The sequence below is a fragment of the Oreochromis niloticus genome, linkage group LG15 (assembly GCF_001858045.2).
Source record: "Oreochromis niloticus isolate F11D_XX linkage group LG15, O_niloticus_UMD_NMBU, whole genome shotgun sequence".
NCBI lineage: Eukaryota > Metazoa > Chordata > Actinopteri > Cichliformes > Cichlidae > Oreochromis > Oreochromis niloticus.
The window spans coordinates 14294417-14314289 of NC_031980.2; the positions used below are offsets into that span (position 1 = coordinate 14294417).

Below are 19873 nucleotides of genomic sequence, written 5' to 3' on the forward strand. Positions count from 1 at the left end.
ATACTGTCAGCATCCGCTTGCAATGTGGGAATTTCAAAGAACATATGGCAGCTTGTCGCTGGGTAAAAGCTCGTGTCAGAATCTAAACAAGCTAAAAGCTGTACCTAGAAAAGCCATTAACTGCCTGTTATCTGCCATTCACAAAAACACCCATTCCCAGGCATGCACAGTACACACAAACCCTGAGTAATATGGCTGGAATGTGATCATGACAAGCTGGCGATAACTCAAATGGGGTCATTCACAAGGAAAGGTGGAGACACACGTGTTCTTGGGTGTTGCAGGAAAGGAATGGGGTGAGGGCTACCTCGATGCATTAGTGGAGCCAACAGCAGCATTAAAGCTCCCCACTGTCCAATTATTTACAGCTCCACACTCTGTGGCTCAGTCGAGGTCAAAAACACCTTGGCTGAGTCTGAGGCTCTCTAAATGTGATCAGCGGGATAGGTTGCGATCACTAAAAGCTGTGGACCACAGCAAGAGGAAATCTGGAGAGGAACAAAACGCAACAAAAATGCGTAAAGTGTGGAATACACCTATAGACTGTGCATAAGTGATAAGCATATCTGAAAAGATAAAAATTTGCATTTTTTCTAATGCCCAGCAGGTGGCGACTGCTCTGCTTTCAAAAAGAAGTCGGCCCTTATAAAAGTCTATGAGAAAATTACCCTCCTTCTCATCTGATTTAATACAGTGAAAAACAATTTCCCTAATGGACTTACGGCTTCAATCATTGTTTTTCAGTTTTATTCATAGCAGCATAATACTCATTTTGTAAGTTATGGGCCCTTTTAGGTTAAAAAAGAATGATAAAGCAGGGTATTCTTTAGGTTCTGGCTACCGTGTGACTGATAAACCCCACACTTGTCACTTATGACACTTGTCTCAAGGATTTAAATTAATGCCCACTGTTTATATTTAGTGTATGAGGAAACCATAGACTGAATATAAATCTGAATGCTCCAGAACTGCAAATGTCTGCTTTTGTAACAGTGCTTACATTTGCTGATGACCAGTTAATCAAGTGAATTTGATCAGCAGCATCTCACTGATACTCAACCTATTAATTTCTATGGAAACAGTAAGGCTGAGCTTAATTTTTTTTCCACATAATCATAGACAACCAAAAAACAAGTACTGTCCAGCTGCAGTATATTTTTAACAGCATGCTACATGCTCTCTGCTAGCATTGTTCACCTTGTTAGGGCTTTGTTTTTTAAACTTTTTTGGACCAATCAGCAAAACATGAGGAATTTTTCCAGGGTCAGCGAAAGAAAGAGGAGAATCAGAAACTGTATTTCTAAGTTTAGTGCTAGTGCGTTCATATTTACACACAAAATAATAAAACGGAGAGACAAGGAAGTGTGTTTCACCAAAGAACTGATATTCACATACCATCTTCTCAAAGTTATTAACCTCCGGCCTACAGTGTCTTGCTCAGTGGCCTCTTGGGAGGATGAATATTTTCAAGATTCATTTTCACCAAATAAATTTAACAGAATCCTTACTCACTACACCATGTCATGACTAGCTTCTCACTGCCTCACATCTTGCTGCTTATTTATACTTGCTGAAGGACCAATTATCTTTAAATATCTACATATCTGACAAGGCTGTTAGATATTACTTGCAATGATTTATCGCCTGTCTGACCTTTCACCACTCCATGTACACCCAAACACAGCACAGCAGAAAGAGAGAGCCCTCTTCATGGCTGTTTCCTCAGTTGCATGACCCATCTATGCACCCGCCCTCCCTCCTTTGCTAACATCCCATCCCTCTGTTCCCATGGCAACCCCACTCATCTATTCCCATGGCACCTGCCTGCTGTCCGGGAGACACACGGAGATGCGACACTGACAGATGAGGTGAGAGAGAGAGAGAGAGAGAGAGAGAGAGAGAGAGAGAGAGAGAGAGAGAGAAAAGGGAGACAGAAAGAGAGACTTGACGCCATTTGGCATTTTAAAAACCTGCAGGAGAGATCAGTTAAAACAGTCTTTTCACAAAGAATTGTGCAAATGTTCAGTTAAAAAGCCACAACGAGACAATGCCAGGGGAAAAAAATGGGAATACATATAGACGACATGTTCAAGTATCCCATTAAAGCAAGCCCAGAGCAAGTGCATAAAACTGCAGTGAAACCTGCTAAATAATACTGTTAGCATCCGAGCATAAAAAACCACAACCTGCTGTCTCCATAAACACACTCACACACAAACATATAAAACACATAGAAACAAACACAAAACATACAGAGAAACACAGACACTTATGATGCTGTGACAATGAAACCGGTCATTGAAGTGTGTGCGCTGTTTACACAACATAATCATTTTACACAACATCACATTTACTAATAATCAGATTTTAATTGTGGAAGACTCAAAAAATAAAGATTTTAAGAAAACATATTCCCCTCTATATTATAAAGAAATAATATGATGAACTCTTTAGTTTTGTCCAGTATTCCTATTCCTGTACGAGTCTATAAGCATTACATGTTTGAGTCAGAGCATGACAAACACAACTGAGCTGTGGGAGACGAACAGTAGGGCTGAGCAGAAGGAAAAAATGGGCTAGGGGCGGCCTTTGTTTGTTTGTGTGAGCATGCATATGTGTTGCTGGAAGTGCATGTCCTTGTACTTCTCTCCCGGTGAGAACCAAGTACACAATCTGATTTGGGGCTTGGGTTGAATTCATTTACAATTAGTATTTACAATCAGATTTAGAGGTGCTTTAGGAACTGAACCAACCTTTAAGCATTAGAGTTTTCTCTTGACCTTGAAAAAAACACTCAAGATCTACTTACCAGCTTTTTCAAGAGTTCAGTCAGTGTCTGCAGCTTGCTGACATTCAAGCTCAGTAGCTGTCATTACTGCGTTCATACCAGTTTTAATATCTGTATGTCATTTTTGGCTTAAACGTTAAGGGATGTTTAAGCCAAAAATGGAACGGAATAAATTAGACAATTTGGGGAAAACCTGAATATAAAAAAAGTGGAAGTACTTAACCAAAGAAACCTTGAAAATGCTTTGAACAATGTAGGAACCATCGAAAACATTCTTTCCAAGCGAGTTTCCCCTCTACATGCACAGATTGTGAATCAAATTGTACACAATTTTTCTTCTTCTTCTGTATTTCTGTTTATGTTCACTGGCTGTTATTAACATTAAAAAAAATCATGGACTGTACATCAAAGATGGATGCAGCCACTGTGATGTCACTAAGTGGTCCTTTGAGGAACCTTCAAGCTGCGTTTTAAACCCAGACATGTAGAACGAACAGACCAGATTTATTTAGCTGCTGTGCAACCTTTTTCAAATTCCCACACAGTCACGTGTTGCCAGACAGCAGCTAGTCACAGCAGAATCCAGCAGACCCTGTTTTATTTTCCATAGTAAGATACCTCACTCGGTTCTCAGAGAACCAGAGTTATGTTGGTTACCAAACATTTTTTATAGATTATACAAACCGGGCTCAGAATTAACGTGTGCTAGAAAGCATTTGATCTTTTAAACAGAGCTGGGGTGACTGTTAAATAAGTTAATTAAGCTATAGATTGTAAAGATAGCTGCATTTTCCATGAAAAGCAATCCTGTTTCATATAACAGCTTTATAAACAGCTACTGAGCCTATCAATCAAAAATTCTATCTGAATGATAACTCCATGAGCAACAAGACTGGGTGTACTGTACGCTTACTTACTTTGGGTGTGGGACAAGAAGCGGTAGAGAGGCGGGAGGTGGCCTGGGCACGGGGTGACTCTGAGGGCGTGGTGCTGAGAGAGGCCGCGTCCCTGGGCAACACCTGCACACCCCGCGAGATAATGGAATCTGGGATCTGAGATCACATGCACCCAAACACAAACACACATGCATATAAACGCCACGTACGCACATACACACGCATACCATGAACCCACAGCACACATCCTGATATTGAAAATTCAAAAAGCTGCACATGAATAATTCCTACAAACCTATATACATGTAACATGACCGTGAGGACAAAGTCTTTCAACATTTTTAATAAAGTGCTAGCGAAAAATAGGACCTTTTAAAAAGAACATTGATTGTGGCTGTTTGGTGGAGTCTTACCAACATCAATCTATGACTGGACAATGAGATGAGATGTTAGACTGAGAATGGAGTCATTAAGCAGGGTCCAGGCTGCAGACTGGAGAAGTATGGAGACGTACTTGATGTTACATGTGAATGCACAGAGTATACACAAACCCACGCACACAAACACAAAGGCAGACAGTCACAACACCATGATATGTTAAAGTTATCTAAGGAGCTTCTTTACGTTATACGTCTCATCCAATAAGCGTCTTCAGTTCTGAGACTAAATGGTGGAGAGTCCAAATTTTAAGCGCTAGTCTGAGTTGTCCCTTAAGAGGGTCGTTGACCCAGTATTGATCATGTGCCTCATCAAGGTGTGAAAAAGGGTGTGGGTCATCATCAGCAGAGGTTTCGGGTGAAACCATTGTGAGACCGTGCCTCATCCAATCATGTGACTTATTGAGATCAACTGACACAAGATGTGAGTGGGCGTTAGATTGTCTGGGAAGGGACAGTTGGTGTTGTAATGCTGATGTTAATGCCACAGGAGGTTTAGAGATCTTTAGAAAGATCCATTCTTTCTCAAAGGCTTGTAAAGACATAGCTAGATGCTTTATTTTACACACCTGTGGCAATGTGACTGAAAACATCTGAATTCAATGATGATGCAATATGGCCCAGTATTGACCATATAGTGTATCTGCAAAAAATAAATATCATGGCACTATCTTATCTGCCTGGATGAGCAGCAATTGTGCATAACTGTTTTCTATTTGAACTCTCAACTTCAAAGAAAGATCAGAAAAATATACTTTGCAATTGCTATTTATATAATTTTTATAATTACATCTCACTGGCACAGCCTTTGTTATATTCAGTTATTATATTCAACAATTTACTGGTGCTGAAAGTACTACTTTAACATTATCTTCTATGAATGACGTGAACATGTAATGACGATGAAATGGATGAAATCAAATCTGAGAAAAATGTAATTTTAATGGAACAACCAACCCTCCCCTCTCCTCTCCTCTGTCCTGGTACCTTGGCGGCAATGGATGCGGCGGTTATGTGGGAGGAGGAGCTGTCCTCGGTGGACGCCACACCGCTGTCCTTCTTTTCCTCATCCTCCTCCTCACATTGCACGCCTTTATCCTCTGTCTGGCGGCGTGGCGAACTGTTTGGAGGTGGCGAGAGGGGCGGTGGCGGTGAAGGCAAGTCCTCCAGCTCGTCTGCTGCCTCCTTTACCTTCACCACTGCGTCCCGAAGAAGGTCGATGGCGTGCGGCAGCGCTGGAAGGATGAACTGGAAGCATTCCTGGAACAGATTAAGCACAGTTGTCCTAATGAGGGTTTAAATCATGGCTCAATCTCATCTAATAGCTGCCAGCATGAAGAAAGTGAAGGTTGGTTGAACACATTTGAGTGTTATGACCTGAACCTGAAGGACTTTTTCTGTCAGTGGAAGAACAGATTTATAGTTGACCTCTTTCACACATATCGGTATCAGTTTTTCAAAGCGATGTTGTTTTTTCCCACTAATTAGATTAAGTTTTCTCTTCCTGTAATTTTAAATCAACATTGAAGTAGTGCTAGTTAAACTCAACATTTCCAGGTCATACAGGACTGCCAATATTCTCAAAATTACAGTGTCACTTCTAAAATCTATCAGGAAAAGGAGAACATGATGTTCTTAGACTTGGAGGGTTTTAATGTAGAAAATACATGATAAAATGTTAAAGATTAACTTAAATATTAACAGTGTTGGGGAGTAAATGAATACATGTAGTGGTGATACGTATTTAAAATACAAAATATGAGTAACTGTATTCTGTTACTGTTACCTTCTTGAAATAAATGCATTACACTGCAGTCTTTTCCTGTTTCATATGTTAGGCTATCCCCTCTCTACTTTTGGTAATTCCACGCATTGCCGGAAACCCAAACAAAACATGCAAATAAAGGCTCTGACAGGAAATCTGACCGTGCAATGCAAACTCTGTTTGCCAGCAACCAAGCTGCTCTCAGCGTCAAAAGACTCCACCTCTAACCTAAAGAAACATCTGGAAGTAAGTTCTTTTCTAAAAACTAATGTTAGCTTATTAAAACTTCCTTGTTTTGGTTGTGGTAGGTACCTGGGTTATGTGCCACTTCAGTATCTTCGATGTACTATTGCTGTGTGATTTACTAATATTACTGAAGGCTGCATTACAACCTGCTAGCTGCAAATAATCATGTGCAGTTCTGAAAGAAGACAGAAAGAAAACATATTACTGATAAAGACAAAGTTTTCTATACGATATCACTGCAAAAAACGCAGCCTTACCTAATGTCCACCCTACTGTTACTCATTTTATATTAAGATTTAAAGATCTAGTTGGTATTGCTTTCAGAACTGCAGATGATTATTTGCAACTAGCAGTCTGCGGTCTGTGAACTAACCTCAGCTAACGCCAGCTAACAACGTTAGCTAGGTGGCGAGTAGCCTTCAGTCATAGTAATAAATCACACAGCAATAGTATATTCATGTAGTTGCAAAAAGCATGACAATATATCAAGTAACCCAAAGTATTCAGAATACGTTACTCACATTAAGTAACTTAACAGAATAGGTTACAAACTACATTTTGGGGCATGTATTCTGTAATCTGAATATTACAATATTGTTTAAAAGTCTCAAGCCCTCCTACATTTCTTTAGTTTTTGCATCCAAGGTGCCATACTTTCCTGCAATTTTTTAATTTTTTTTTAAAAGTGGTCTTGAGAAATAGTTCTCCAAACTTGCTGAAGGTCTCCCAGTTTTTCTCTGAACATTAGTTGCTTTTTTACTCATTTCAGTCCAGTCCTTGACCATTTTTTAGTGCTTTTTTTGTTTCTTAAGCCGTTTAACACTGGCCTATGATTTATACAGGCATAAAACAACCATCTAACTCAAGAGAAGACCCAGCAATTAACCAACTTAGCAAAGAACCTTTTTCAAATTGGATATTTAGCCAATTATTACCGAATGTATCACAGTCGGACACCAACAAGGTGATTCCCAAATAACTATTAGTCAAAAATTGGCCCTGTTCTGTCCTTTAAAATTTGAAGAAACTGGAATCTGCATCTTAAAGCCACGGTCTTAAGAACTACAAAAAAAATCCAAGAAGTGCCTGACCCAGGACCTGAGAGATGCATCTGGCCCTTCAGTTGATCCATCTACTGTTCCCTGAAGCTGTATCACAAATGGTCTCAATGGAAGCTGTCAGCCATTCTTAAGGAAGGGAAACAGGGAAAAAAGGCTGAGTTATGCCCAATTACACAAGAACCGGACTGAATATTAGGGGCAACGGGTCTTATGCAGTAAATAATCTAAATTTGAAAATTTAATCCATCATGTAATAATATTTGTAAAGTATTTGATTTGCAAAATCTTCATTTTCAGCATGACAATGATCCCAAACACACTGCCAACACAGTAAAAGCATACCTGGATAAAAGAAGACGTAATGGAGCACTATTAGTCATCGACTGGCCTCACTGGAGCCCAAACCTCAACATTATTGAAGCAGTGTCAGATCATCTTGACAGAGAAAAGACCATAAAAAAAGCTTTGAATGTCCTTCAAGAAGCCTGGAGAACTAATCCTGAAGACTAATTAAAGAAATTAGAAGAACGCTTGCATAAGAGAGTTCAATATGGTCAAACCAAATATTGACTTTCAAACTCGCTACAATTATACAAACTCACTTTTTGCCTGTTTGTCCATGTAATAATTTTAATAATTCCCTGCCCCTAGTTCCCATTTTCCCAACAGTAAATAAATAATTGAGTGATGATTCCAGTCTTTCACTCAGTACTGAGAGTAAAAGTTTATTTAGGTAAGACGTGGGAGCAACGTATTATCATAGTTATGACAGTCAAACATGCAGGAAGTGATGCATTGACATTCCCGCAGACAGAAGGCCTCTGTAGAAAACATGTGAGGAAAGCATTTCTGTAATATACAGTTTGTGAGATTTTAGGGTGCAAACTACTGACCATATGACACACAGAGGTGCGACCTGTTTGAGGCACAAAGATTTCATTTGAAGAAATCACAGTTCCTCTCCCTGGCTACATGTCTATTAGCTTTTGCTCTGGTACTTCCTCTCTGCATCCATCCCAGTTTCCTTCTCCAATGTCTCCATGTATGTGTGTGTCAATGTGCCCGTGGGCTCGTCGGCTAAACGCCCCATTCTCTTCACTCCCAAGACAAGAGCTAATCTGTGAAATTATTTATCTTCCTGTGTATTTCAAGCATGGAGGAGATACATTATTAATCGCCCCCACACTTTACACTGCCCGTGAATGGGCTTTCGGGGCAACTCTTCCACTCCACTGTCTGTTTTAATGTGTACATATCGGAATCCGCATTAAATCTGACAATGCTAACCTCAGCTTGACTGAATTCAAACTTCATAAATCCAAACTGCAATTCATGCATTACTGAGACAGCATTCTCAGCACCACTGTGCATAAACATTAAAAAAGCCAGGCAGGAGGACTCAAAACAGTAGATGAAAGCCAGTCCGTCCTGTTGCATAGCCGCAAGCTAACCTTTACACCCTACATCCCCATTTCTCTCGCGCATTTTCTTCCAAAACCCCTCAGCAAAACGAAGGCTGTTTATGCCTCTTGCTGCTGAGTTTGATGCCTACATCTGAGCATGTCTGGAAGATGCAGAGAGAAGGGCTGGGTGGGCTTGAGATGTACAGAGGACGGACTCCGCTAAAGAATGAGTGAGGATTGTGTCAAGAGCCTGGATATATTCATCCTTTCCAGTTTTGCACATTTAATGCATGCTGGGAATTTTTTCTTTCTTTTTTTGTTTAGCTACATTAGGAGTGTTTTTTTCTGCTCTTTCTCTCTGTTTTGTCCTGGAGGAGAGTAACTGTCAAGAACACTAAAGAGCAGAATCCCTGGATATACTGCCAACGGATCAGACACACGAGCAGGAGAGAGAGAGGCATGGAGGAAGAGGGGAAGGCATTGCTGTTCTGAGAAAGGGTGAGAAAGGATGACAGAAAGATAGAAGGAGAGAGAAAAGTAGTGAGTGAGATGAGAGTGGATGAGATCTCAAGAGATAAAGAGTTTTGGGGTAGAGGAGAGAGAGAGAGATTCAGAGAGAGACAAATTGAAAGAAGAGAAAAATAGAATTGAGAACAGCAAAGAATAAATGCTGGAGCATAAGAAGAAGAAAAAGAAATGGGCAATATAAACACATCTTCAGTGCAAGTTAAGGACATGCTTCAGTTTCTAGATCAATAAAGTTACAAGAAATACCAAAATATTACCTGTTTTTAACAGAACTTTTAAAACAGCTGATATGTGTTACAGGCACAAACTGTATTCATAATCTGAAGACTATTGTGGTTTATTTGAACTTGTTGACTGAGTCAACTGCCCTGCATATACAGTACGGCTGCTCACATAGTTTTCTTACATGTCTCAGTCTCTCTCTGAGGTTATACTATCCTCTAATGGCATCCAAAGTTAAATGCTAAAAGCTACCGTTTAAAGACAGATTTTAAAGATCTCATGGACTATTATCTTGATGTTATCTTCGTTATCGGTAAGTGCCAGCACTGAATTAAATTAAACAGAAATGCAATGTTCATTACGTAAATGAGACGTAATGAACAGAGGCTAAAAGGGCAACAGGACAGAACCGAAACACAACTGTGGTCAAAGCTCTCCAAAGCAGTAGAAAAAATGTACTCTAAAGAGGGGACTGACTTTTGATTCACGTCCTGAAAATAGGCTGAAAATCTCACTCCATGTGTATCTTGTAATTTTATTCTTTTAGTCTGGAAACTTGCAGGCACCTTTTTGCTACCGCTTCTCTTTCACAAAACCTAAAAGGAAAGCTGTCCATAGCCTCACACATGCAAACAAACCGATACAGGGCCACCTAATCCAGCTCCAACTCTAATATCTGTCAAAAAATTAAAGTTTGAAGCATAATCTAAAAAGTAGAGAGTTTATCTGCCTCTTGAATCACAACTTGTTTCCACAGGTGAGGGGCCTGATAGCTGAAAGTTCAACATCCATGCACTCCTTTTTTCACTTCTCTTTCCCTTCATCACTCAGCCAGACTTGATACATAGCGCCCCATCTGGTCCTGTCTGCCGAAGGGTCTTCCTTTTAAAAGGAAATTCTTCCTTCCCACCATCGCCAAGCGATTACATTGTTCAGCAATGTAATTACTCCTGTGTACAGTAACACAGAACTGTACAGTACAGTGGATACACACAGTCTTTGAAATATGCGTACGCTGTGTGGAAAATAAAGCTTTTCAGTATTTTCCATGCATTAATTTATAACCAGCAAATGTAGAGGTTTTGGCAGTTTGGTTGTCTGGATCATTCAGGTATGTGTTAATACAATGCCACAATCTTCCCAGAGGTGGAAGATAGTGGTAGCAAAATTACTCCAAAAACAAACTGTGTAATCCTAAGAGATTGCAAAAAAACACAATGCCTACATCTCAGACTCTAAAGCCTCAGTTAGCATGTTAAATGCTAATGGAAAAAATCTCCTCTCTACAAAGAACATGGAAGCACGGCTTAGATTTGTAAAGTCGCATCTGGACACACCACAAGATTTGAACAATGTCAAATCTTGTGCACAACTCGAACTATTTCCTTTGGACAGATAAGAAAAAGTAGAAATGTTTGGCACCACATTTGGTAAAATCCAAACACAACATATCAGCACAAACACCACATTCTGTGGTGAAGTGGTTTTGCAGCTACAGGACCGGGACACCTTGCAGTTATTGAGTTGATCACAAAGCATTTTCTAGACCAAATATTCTTGAGTCATATGTAAGGCCGTCAGCTAAAGTTTGGCTGAAAGTCTATTCTATCATGGGCTGTGCTCATGACTGTACATGCATAGATAAAGCAAAAAAAAATTCAAATGATGAGTTCTCAGAAATGAGAGCTGAAAATGTTAAACAGTGTATGGCTACAATAAGAAGGTGTAAAACCATGTTGAAATGGCTAAATTAATTTGCATCAGCTCTGCGGGTTTTAGTAAGAAACTAAAACAAAATTCGCCCACTGGACAAAAATGTCATTGCACTGTGCGGAAAAGCCTTTCCCACTGTGGGTTGAAACATTGTTACCAACAATATTATTAGCATGTATTTTAATGATGAAGTCAGCATGAAATGAAAGAAAAAAAACTGTGCACTTTCCAACTGCAGTGTAACTGTTGCTAAGTTATTCTTTTATGTAGCGCTTAAGTAGCATAGTTTGAGAATACATAACGTGTCTCCACACTCCAACACGAAGGGAAATTTGGGGGAAGAGAGCAACAGCAACCTGCAGTTACACGGTAATGATCAGTTTCCTATCAATTATGTGAGATGTGAGAAGAAAAACACTGTTGCCTAAATTATGATGCCTAACCAAAATTTTAATACTGCCTTCCAGAAGGAAGGATAACAAGGTTGTCACAAGAGTCCAAAAGTAACATGCTACTGAGAGGCATCATGGAAGATGCCGATTTCCAAGCTTCACATCAATAACTGCCCGTTTGCTGCTTCAGTTTTTTTCGTGTCTTATGATTATTGAAACCTAAAAAAAAAGGGCCACTGGTAAATCACTGGAGCACCCTTTCATGTCATTTTCATACCAAAAGTATTTCTACTTTAGTCAGAATGTATTTATAAAAGCAGTTACAGAACACAGTCCATAGAAGACTACCAGCTTACTGGCTCTGAGGGTAAAACCATGTTCTCATCACCATTATTTCAAAGTCTCTTTACAGTGGAGACAGAATTAAAGCATCAACAACACATATTATTAATTCACTGTACAAAAAAAAAAAAAAGATCTAAAGTATTTAGCTGAAAACTTGATATTTAAATGCTGTAAATGGACATGCTTTGGATTATATCTGCAGTATAAATGAGGCCAAAGAGACTAAATGAGGAGCTAAAAGGTGTGCAGCTGACAGTCGGACACAAGGGGCTTCGTCCGGCTGGCTCAGCTGGACATCCCTGTTATCTTTATGACAGGAGATCATTGTAATAAAAGCCCGCAATGGGCTTCCTGTGCCGTTAACTTTCACTGGAGGTTGTTGAGGGAGACACTAATATGGCAGCAGATGGGGAGAGGTGGTGTAATTGATTGAAAGAAATACTAAAATCGATCAGGAGACGCGGGCGTGTAACGAGACAGCGATAGATGTGCAGGTGAGCAAGGCGGAGAGGGAGAAGAAGGTCGAGAAGGAGACGGCAGTAGGTGAAAACACATTCACGTATATATAATTACAAGCGTATGTAGAGTTTTACATTGCAATAAACAAATATGAGCACATATATGAAATCACATGCGCAAGTTATAAACTCAAACCCACAAATTCATTCATATATTTAGATATACAGTAGACAACAGTTAACAGTTAATATTAAGACTTCATTGTCAAATGGTTCAAAATTTAATTACAATAACTAAATGTCTTCTGAAGTGAACAGTTGGGCATCGGGAACAACAGTTGAGAATTATTTTAATAAAAATAAAGGCCTCACAGTAGGGAATCGGTACAACAAAGAACATTATTCGTGTAGATTTATGGAGAGATTTGTTTTTTTGCCATTTAAAACACAGACTAACTGCACTTTGCTAGTTACTCTGCCTACATTTCTAAAATACCCCAAAGGTACTCTATTGGATTGGTGTGGTGATACCCTTGGCGAGGCCTAGTTTCATAGTTTTTCCATCTTTAGAAACTCTTGTGTGATTTTGGATGAATGCTTTGGATCTTAAAGCTGGAATTCCTCTCTTCTGCGGGTTTCTGAAGGACCCAGAGTCATTTTGTCAGCCAGTTTATTTTTTTAAAAACATTTACAGGGATTCACAGTGCCATCTATAAATGTCATCTCCTAACACCTTGTGCTCTGTATCATCACACTCCCACTTCATTGCTTCACTGTCGGCACTGTCCATTCCCAGTGATCGTTTTGCCCTGGACTGCGCCAAACATGCTGGATCCCATATGAACCAAAAAATTTTATATTGGTCTCATGTGGACAAAGAATGTGCTCCCAATATTTATCTAGTTTCTTTTTATTTAGCAACTTTTAATCGTACATTTTTGAGGTAAAGAGAGAGGAAACGAGTTGTGCCATGTCGCCATGGCTTGTTTTTTTACTGCTCATACTGTTGTTGCCGTGTTTCCCCTGCTTTTTATCTGTTTACCAAGTCTCCTGCATCCTTTTCCATCCTTTGTAAGGTCTAAAAATCAGACTTTTCTAGAAATTATCTTCCGTGTGGAGCCATGCTAATGCATAAAGTTCAGACAGTTCTGGTATACAAAGGACATTTTCATGTTCATGCAAATAGACCTACTAGTAATCACAGGTGTATTCAATTATCTTTCAATGATCACAGGTTTTCTGACTTTTGTATCAGTGATTGCAGTTGTATTTACTACTGGTTTAATGAGTTTCTGAGTTCTAATGAGTTTGGAGCCTGTCGTTGCTCAGAAGCTCTTTGTAAAGATTCTGCTTATCAACTTAGAAGTAATGCAATCAGTGTAATGGCTCATTTACACTAAGTTAAAAGTAGAACAGTAACATCCTTGTGACATCCAGGAGATGAGCATGCAATATCCTCAAGCTCTGGGTGACCACTTCAATCACAAGGCACTTGCACAGGTTGCCTAGTCGGAGGCAACCGAGTGTCTGATCGCAGTCATTAAGTGAATTTGATCACAAAGAGGTATCTAATGCTGGACCAAAAGCCTTCTAGTGATTGATTCGTTCAGTAGCAGATTGCTGCGGTTACCAGTAGTTTGCACAGACGATGCCGGCTGTACGCGAAGTCTCACCCACTACTCACAGAGATAAAATTTGCAATTTTCACTCATTTCACATTTAAGTAATATTGTCCATTGTGCTAACCTCTGTTACATTAAAGCAAATCAAAACATAGAAACATTAAAACATCAATGTGGGCTTACCATGACAACACAAACACCAAAGTCCACCTGCAGATCAGTCTGCACAGAAGTAATCAATCAGTCAAACCAAGCAGACAGAGGCACACAACTACACCATACAACAACAAATCCATATACAAATGGTGCACCTGGTGTTTACACGCACAGGGGTAATGAGTAAATGCAACAGTGGGCAGAATCCAACATAAGATGAGCTTCAGGTGTTACAACATTAAGCTAATGCTATTCAGGCAAACAGGTCAAAGCAAACTAGCTACAACAATAAAGAACCAGAAGCACTACCATGAACTCTGCTCTTTACTTTGTTTCAGAAGAGGTATTTTGCACAGAAAGGTCAGCCTAAAATTTGAAACAAACACAGTTGGACACAGTAACTGTTCAAGAATAATTCGCTAAGCTCCAATTTTCTCACACTACATGGACTAACTAAAATATTTTACAATATGTTTTCTTGGTTGGCAGCAAGCAAACATGTCATATGCAAACATGTCTAATGATCTGGAGCAACTAGATTTTACAGGTCAGATAATTTTAAAAAAAATTAAATATTAGCCTACAAATGCTACAGTTCCAACAGTGTGGAAAAAAAGACTTAGCAGGACATTAGGACCACGCATAAAAACATATTCACGCATTTTCAGCATCACCGAAAGAATGCATGCAAATTCCAGTGACAGTGATGTATTACAGTTTGTGCTGCGGGGACTTTGCAGCAGTGCTTCATTCTGCGGTGTCGGTAAAATAAGACTTAAAAGTTTGGATGTATGAAAGATGTGTTCAGCAGAGAATCTGCATAGCACAGAAACATAGTGTAAATGAAAGCTTGCAGCCCATTTTTAAGTAAAAATGAACACAATCTGCTCCAAACCAGGGTATATACTGTATATATATATATACGTGAAAAAGTGTTTGCCTCCTTCCTGTTTTTATTTCCTGATTTGCCAAAAATCATTTTGATGATCCCCAAGACTTTTGGGAAAATATTCTTGTTGAACTTTGTGGAAGGTTTGAGTCCCATTACATCTGGAGTAAAACTAACACAGCATTTCATAGGAAGAACATCATACTAGCAATCAAACATGGTGGTAGAAGTGGGGCTACTTTGCTGCTGGACAACCTGGATGATTTTCCATATTTAATGCAATCGTAAATTCTGCTCTCTACCAGAAAAGGAGAATGTCTATCAAGCTCAGTAGGATGACAGTCCAAAACACACCAGCATAGGGCTTAAAAGGCTAAAAAACAATACAAAACAAAACAAAAAAATCCCTAGTTAAATTTCAGACTTAGTTTTGATTGAGTTCCTTTGGCATGACCTTAAACAGGCCATTTATACTGGCCTGAGAGAAGGAGAGACCTAGAGACAGGTGCGCACACACACACACACACACACCGAAATCAGCTCTCACATATAATAATTCAATTGTCAAATATCAACTGTGGGCTCTTCTATTGTTTCCTAGTCCTTATTGTGATTTTTACTTTTGTAATTCAGCTCCTTTGTCTGCTAGACTATATATGTGCCAGCAAACCGTCAGCTTCCCTGCCCGCCTGTGACTCTCCTCTCAAGTTTGCACACCCTGCTTGGTTGCCTTCAATAGCTAGAGACCACCGACTACTTGGACCCCTCAACTCGGCATCCCCTTTTGTGTCTAAAGCTTTTAAAGGCTGGCCCGGTGTTTCTGCCTCTGCCAGCACTGGCTTTAAAAACTGCAACGGTGTTACTCTAGGAAGCTTTCACACAGATTGTGATGTACAGTATATATTTGAACCACATAAACATGAATGTTCATCTCTTATTTCAGGTGAGTCTGTTTTGTTTTTTTTGTTTTTTTTAAAAAATCCATAAGAGAAAGCCCATGATGCACTTGCTTGCGGTTTCTCCTACCTGGGAACCTTTCTTGCTTCCTGGTAAGTTAATAATAAGTGTCTTCCCTCGGATACCACACACAGGTCTAAAAAACAGACAGAGAAAGTTTAAATGAATACAGCGGAACAAAGTGCTGTGAGAAATATGCTCAATTATAGTGACAAATGTGGGTGCTGCTCTTCTTCCACTGTAAAACCAAAATCTCCTTAAAACAAGTGATAAAAATAAGAAAGTGTTATGGTCTTCTTAACCATGAAGAAAGAGGGTCTACTAAAAAAAACCTGCCTAATTACCTGCCTTGAACACTTAAATACAGTAATTTTAATGTCAGATTCACAGGACATTTTAACATTAGCTGTGCTGCAGTTTAGTCTGAGCTTGGAATCACTACTTTGAAGGGAAAACTTTCCCCATGTTAGGGTGATACAAGAATTAAATAATGAAATGAAAATAAAATGTGTTTTGTCGTACTGACTTTCCTAAATGTTTCCTCTGACATTAGTCCTACAACATAGACACTAATAATGAAAAAGACTAACAATGAAACTAAAGATTTTCAAACAATAAAAATTAAACCAAAAGAAAAAAATAGAAATCCACTCGTAATCGAACTTCACTGGAAACTTACGGAAACTAAACTTAATTGAAAACAAAAATCAAAATGAAATAAAAACTAGGACTTCTTAGAAAATGCAGTGTTATAATAACTCTGGTGTGTGTGATTCTGCTGTGCTGTCTGTACTAAAATGCATCTGACCTGGAAAGCATGCCCAGTGGTGTGACGTTGAGGGATCCCATCAGCATTGCCAGAGACATCCCTGGAGCCTCGCGCTCTATCACCTCCTTAGTGGCCTGGAGAGACAGGAGGAGAGTTGTTAGTGTGATCATTGTCCAGCCAACCATGCGAGCCATGCCATGTCAACTAAAAACATTGCTGCTGTTCCTTCTCTGAGCAAACTGGAGCAATACTCATTAGGGGAAACACTGGAATTATATTATATGCTGTAAAGAGACAGCTGTAAAGATCTGATGGCGCAAATACCTGCATGCTTGAAAGTGTTTAGTTGCCACTGACTCTAATCAGTGGCATAGCATAACATGACAGAGCTGCACATGAGAAGGCAAACATCCAATCCAGTCTTATCAGACTTAAATAGCCTTTCACCTCCTAACCAATATAAGAGTACAGCAGGCAATTGCCAAATGAATTCACAGCGTGCAGCACCTTTGTCTAAACCCAGCTCTTAGCAGAAGCCTCTGAAGTGGATCTCTTGTTGTGTGTTAATGCGAGAAATTGCAAATATAACTAAATAAATCAATAACAACAGAAACCAACTGTATTCCCATGATGTCAGCCAAAGGGCCAGATGCATCTCTCATGTCCTGCGTCAGGATTTCTTCCCATTTCTTAAGATCATGACTTTCAGATACTGTTCATCTGTTGTAGTTGTTTATTAGGCCTGCCATCCCTTCTTTGCTTCTGAACTCATCCAGTTTCCTCAAAAACTTTAACAGCTGCTTGGGAATCACCTTGTTGGTGTGAAAATACTATTTAATGCTTATCAAACTGTGTAAAGTTTTTTTTTTGTGTGTGTGCAAATTTAATTAAACAAACAGAACAAATGATGTTTTGACAGGCTGCAAGTAACAGGGTGCCTAAAGACACATTATCTGGTATGTGTAGGCACAACATGGTTTCATCTCTTGAGTTCTGTGCCTTTTTTACACTTGAATGATTCATAGGTGAGTGTTAAGTGGCATAAAAAATTGGACAGTGGTACCTGAAAGTGGTCAGGTACCAATGTTCAAAAAAGCCCAGAGAACTATTACTCAAGACCACTTAAAAAGTCTGCAAAATATCAAGAAATGATTGGTGGTTCAATACTTTTGTACAGACTTTTGCTGCCTAAGCAAAACCGACTATAGGAAAAAAAATATAGATAAAAAAATGAATAGTATCTCATTGTTGCCCATAATATGCAAGTCAGACAGATTAAAGGCTATATGGTGGAAACAGCTCTTTATTAAAATATTTGCTTTTAATTTTTTAGTGTACAGATATGTTTATGGGACCAAAGTTGATGCAGCACATTCCTGACAGATAGATGGCAAAAAAAGTGCCCGGTCCTCCAGCTGTGTGTGTTGGGTGCCCTTGAGTTGAGTGACACTTCAAACGCACCATTAGCGAGGGAGAGGGGAGAGGAAGAACTTCAAAGGAGAGGAGCCACTGATGAGCATCTCAGGCTTGGACTCAGGAGAGGAGAGGGAAGGGAGGGAGGGAAGGGAGAGAGATGAGGAGAAGGGAAAGAGTGTGGGAGGGAACTGAGGAAGAGTGAATGAGAAACAAGAGGGAAGGATGGAGACAGTGAGGGGTTAAGCTCGACTCATACTTCATCGAATACATCACGCAGAATCAAGAAGGCAGAGATCTATGCCTGATATTCCACTCCACAAATATTTTTGTGGCATGCTTTTGATGAACTCTGCCAGATTTTACACATTTTTTTCTTCACTTATAGACAAAATAATATGTGAATTTTTTGTTTTTTAATTGATATGTATTTGATGACAGTATGTGATGACAGTATATGATGGCAAGTGCAGGTTGAAGAACTCACAATGTAATGTTATGTGATGGAATCTTACTCAATAGGACCCCGAAAAAGGTTTCAGATGTATTAAATATCTAAATGCAGAGTGATGATGGCTTGCACGCATTCATGTACATATTAAAAGTAAGAAGTCATTTGATTTTAAATCTTGTAAGAATGGGATTTTTACATTAATCGCTTCAGAAAGAATACGTGGCCTTGTCAAAGTTATACACTGAACATGTCCTTTTTAAAGGAAAGCTATAAATCTGGATAAATACCGACCCGCACATGAGGTTTCTTTATTCCATGGACAATGCGTAATTGGTCCTCAAATCCGAGTACCCCAAACTGTCCTTGATGTATTCATCAGTGTGCATGTATGTATACAAAGAATAAATCACTGTATGAGTGAATGGGTGAATCTTACTCCTAGTAACACATGTGGTCAATAAGACTAGAGAAAAGCAAAATAATAGGAAGCCTGTTTGCCTTTTGCGATCATATAAAATGAAGGGGAATGAAGCTACAGAAGGCAGTTTTAAGCTTTTTGAGCTGCAAGTACATAAAAATCCAAGAAGCACTCCGAGAGTATAAACCTCCACCCAGGCAGCTCACTCTCCAGGCAGTATTTACTTTTACGGGAACAGCATTGTATTTTGTATGTATTTGTTTTCTTCTTCTTTTTAACTGTACTTTAAGATGTTTGTAGTGAAGTAAAAACAAGTGCAAAGTGCAGGTTTTTATTATTTGCGCTGTTGAAACCCATTTTAATATACCTGACAGAAGTTGTGCATTTATATGGATGCAGTAAATCTGTAGCATTCATTTCATTGTTTAGTAGCAGATTTTTTTAAATGTTTAAAAGTTTTGATCGCAAGTTTTTGTTTAAAAAAAAGCATATTAAGGAACATTGATCATGTTTTTAAACTGTTATGTATTTAAACAGTTATAAACTTTTACTGTAGTGCACATAACATATATAACATATCACATAATGGGATATTTTATAATCCCTATATATTACTACCTTTACACCTATATGTTGTCAATACAAAGTATTGTAGTAAGATAGTTTAAAATTGGTCTATATAGCATTATTATTGCTTAAGATATTCAGATCAACAATATTAATCTTGTAGGAGGGGTTAAAGGTCAAATGTGACATGATATTTTAAATCCTCATGCAGTACTTTCTATATGTTAACAATACACACCACATTTTTAAGAACAATAGTTTAAAGTTTTATGGCATTTTGTCAATAAATCATTAAGTTGACCCTGAACATCCTGATGGGTTAGGGTTAGGGTCAGGCAAATTTTAATAGATTGTGTCAAGTGGGGTCATGTTAA

The 19873-nt window shown here is 39.0% G+C and overlaps 1 protein-coding gene across 8 annotated transcripts in view; it reads right to left on the reverse strand.

Annotated features, from left to right (window-relative positions):
- The window catches only part of gphnb (gephyrin b), a 111834-nt gene that overhangs the window by 39078 nt on the left and 52883 nt on the right, over positions 1–19873 (reverse strand). For all 8 annotated transcript variants that reach the window (XM_013272050.3, XM_025899013.1, XM_019346308.2 and 5 more), the window contains exons 5-8: positions 16687–16781; positions 15948–16014; positions 5109–5381; positions 3706–3840 (exon numbers count right to left, since the gene is read on the reverse strand). In XM_013272050.3, coding sequence (XP_013127504.1) covers positions 3706–3840; positions 5109–5381; positions 15948–16014; positions 16687–16781 — 570 coding nt within the window. The remainder of the gene's footprint in view (positions 1–3705; positions 3841–5108; positions 5382–15947; positions 16015–16686; positions 16782–19873) is intronic.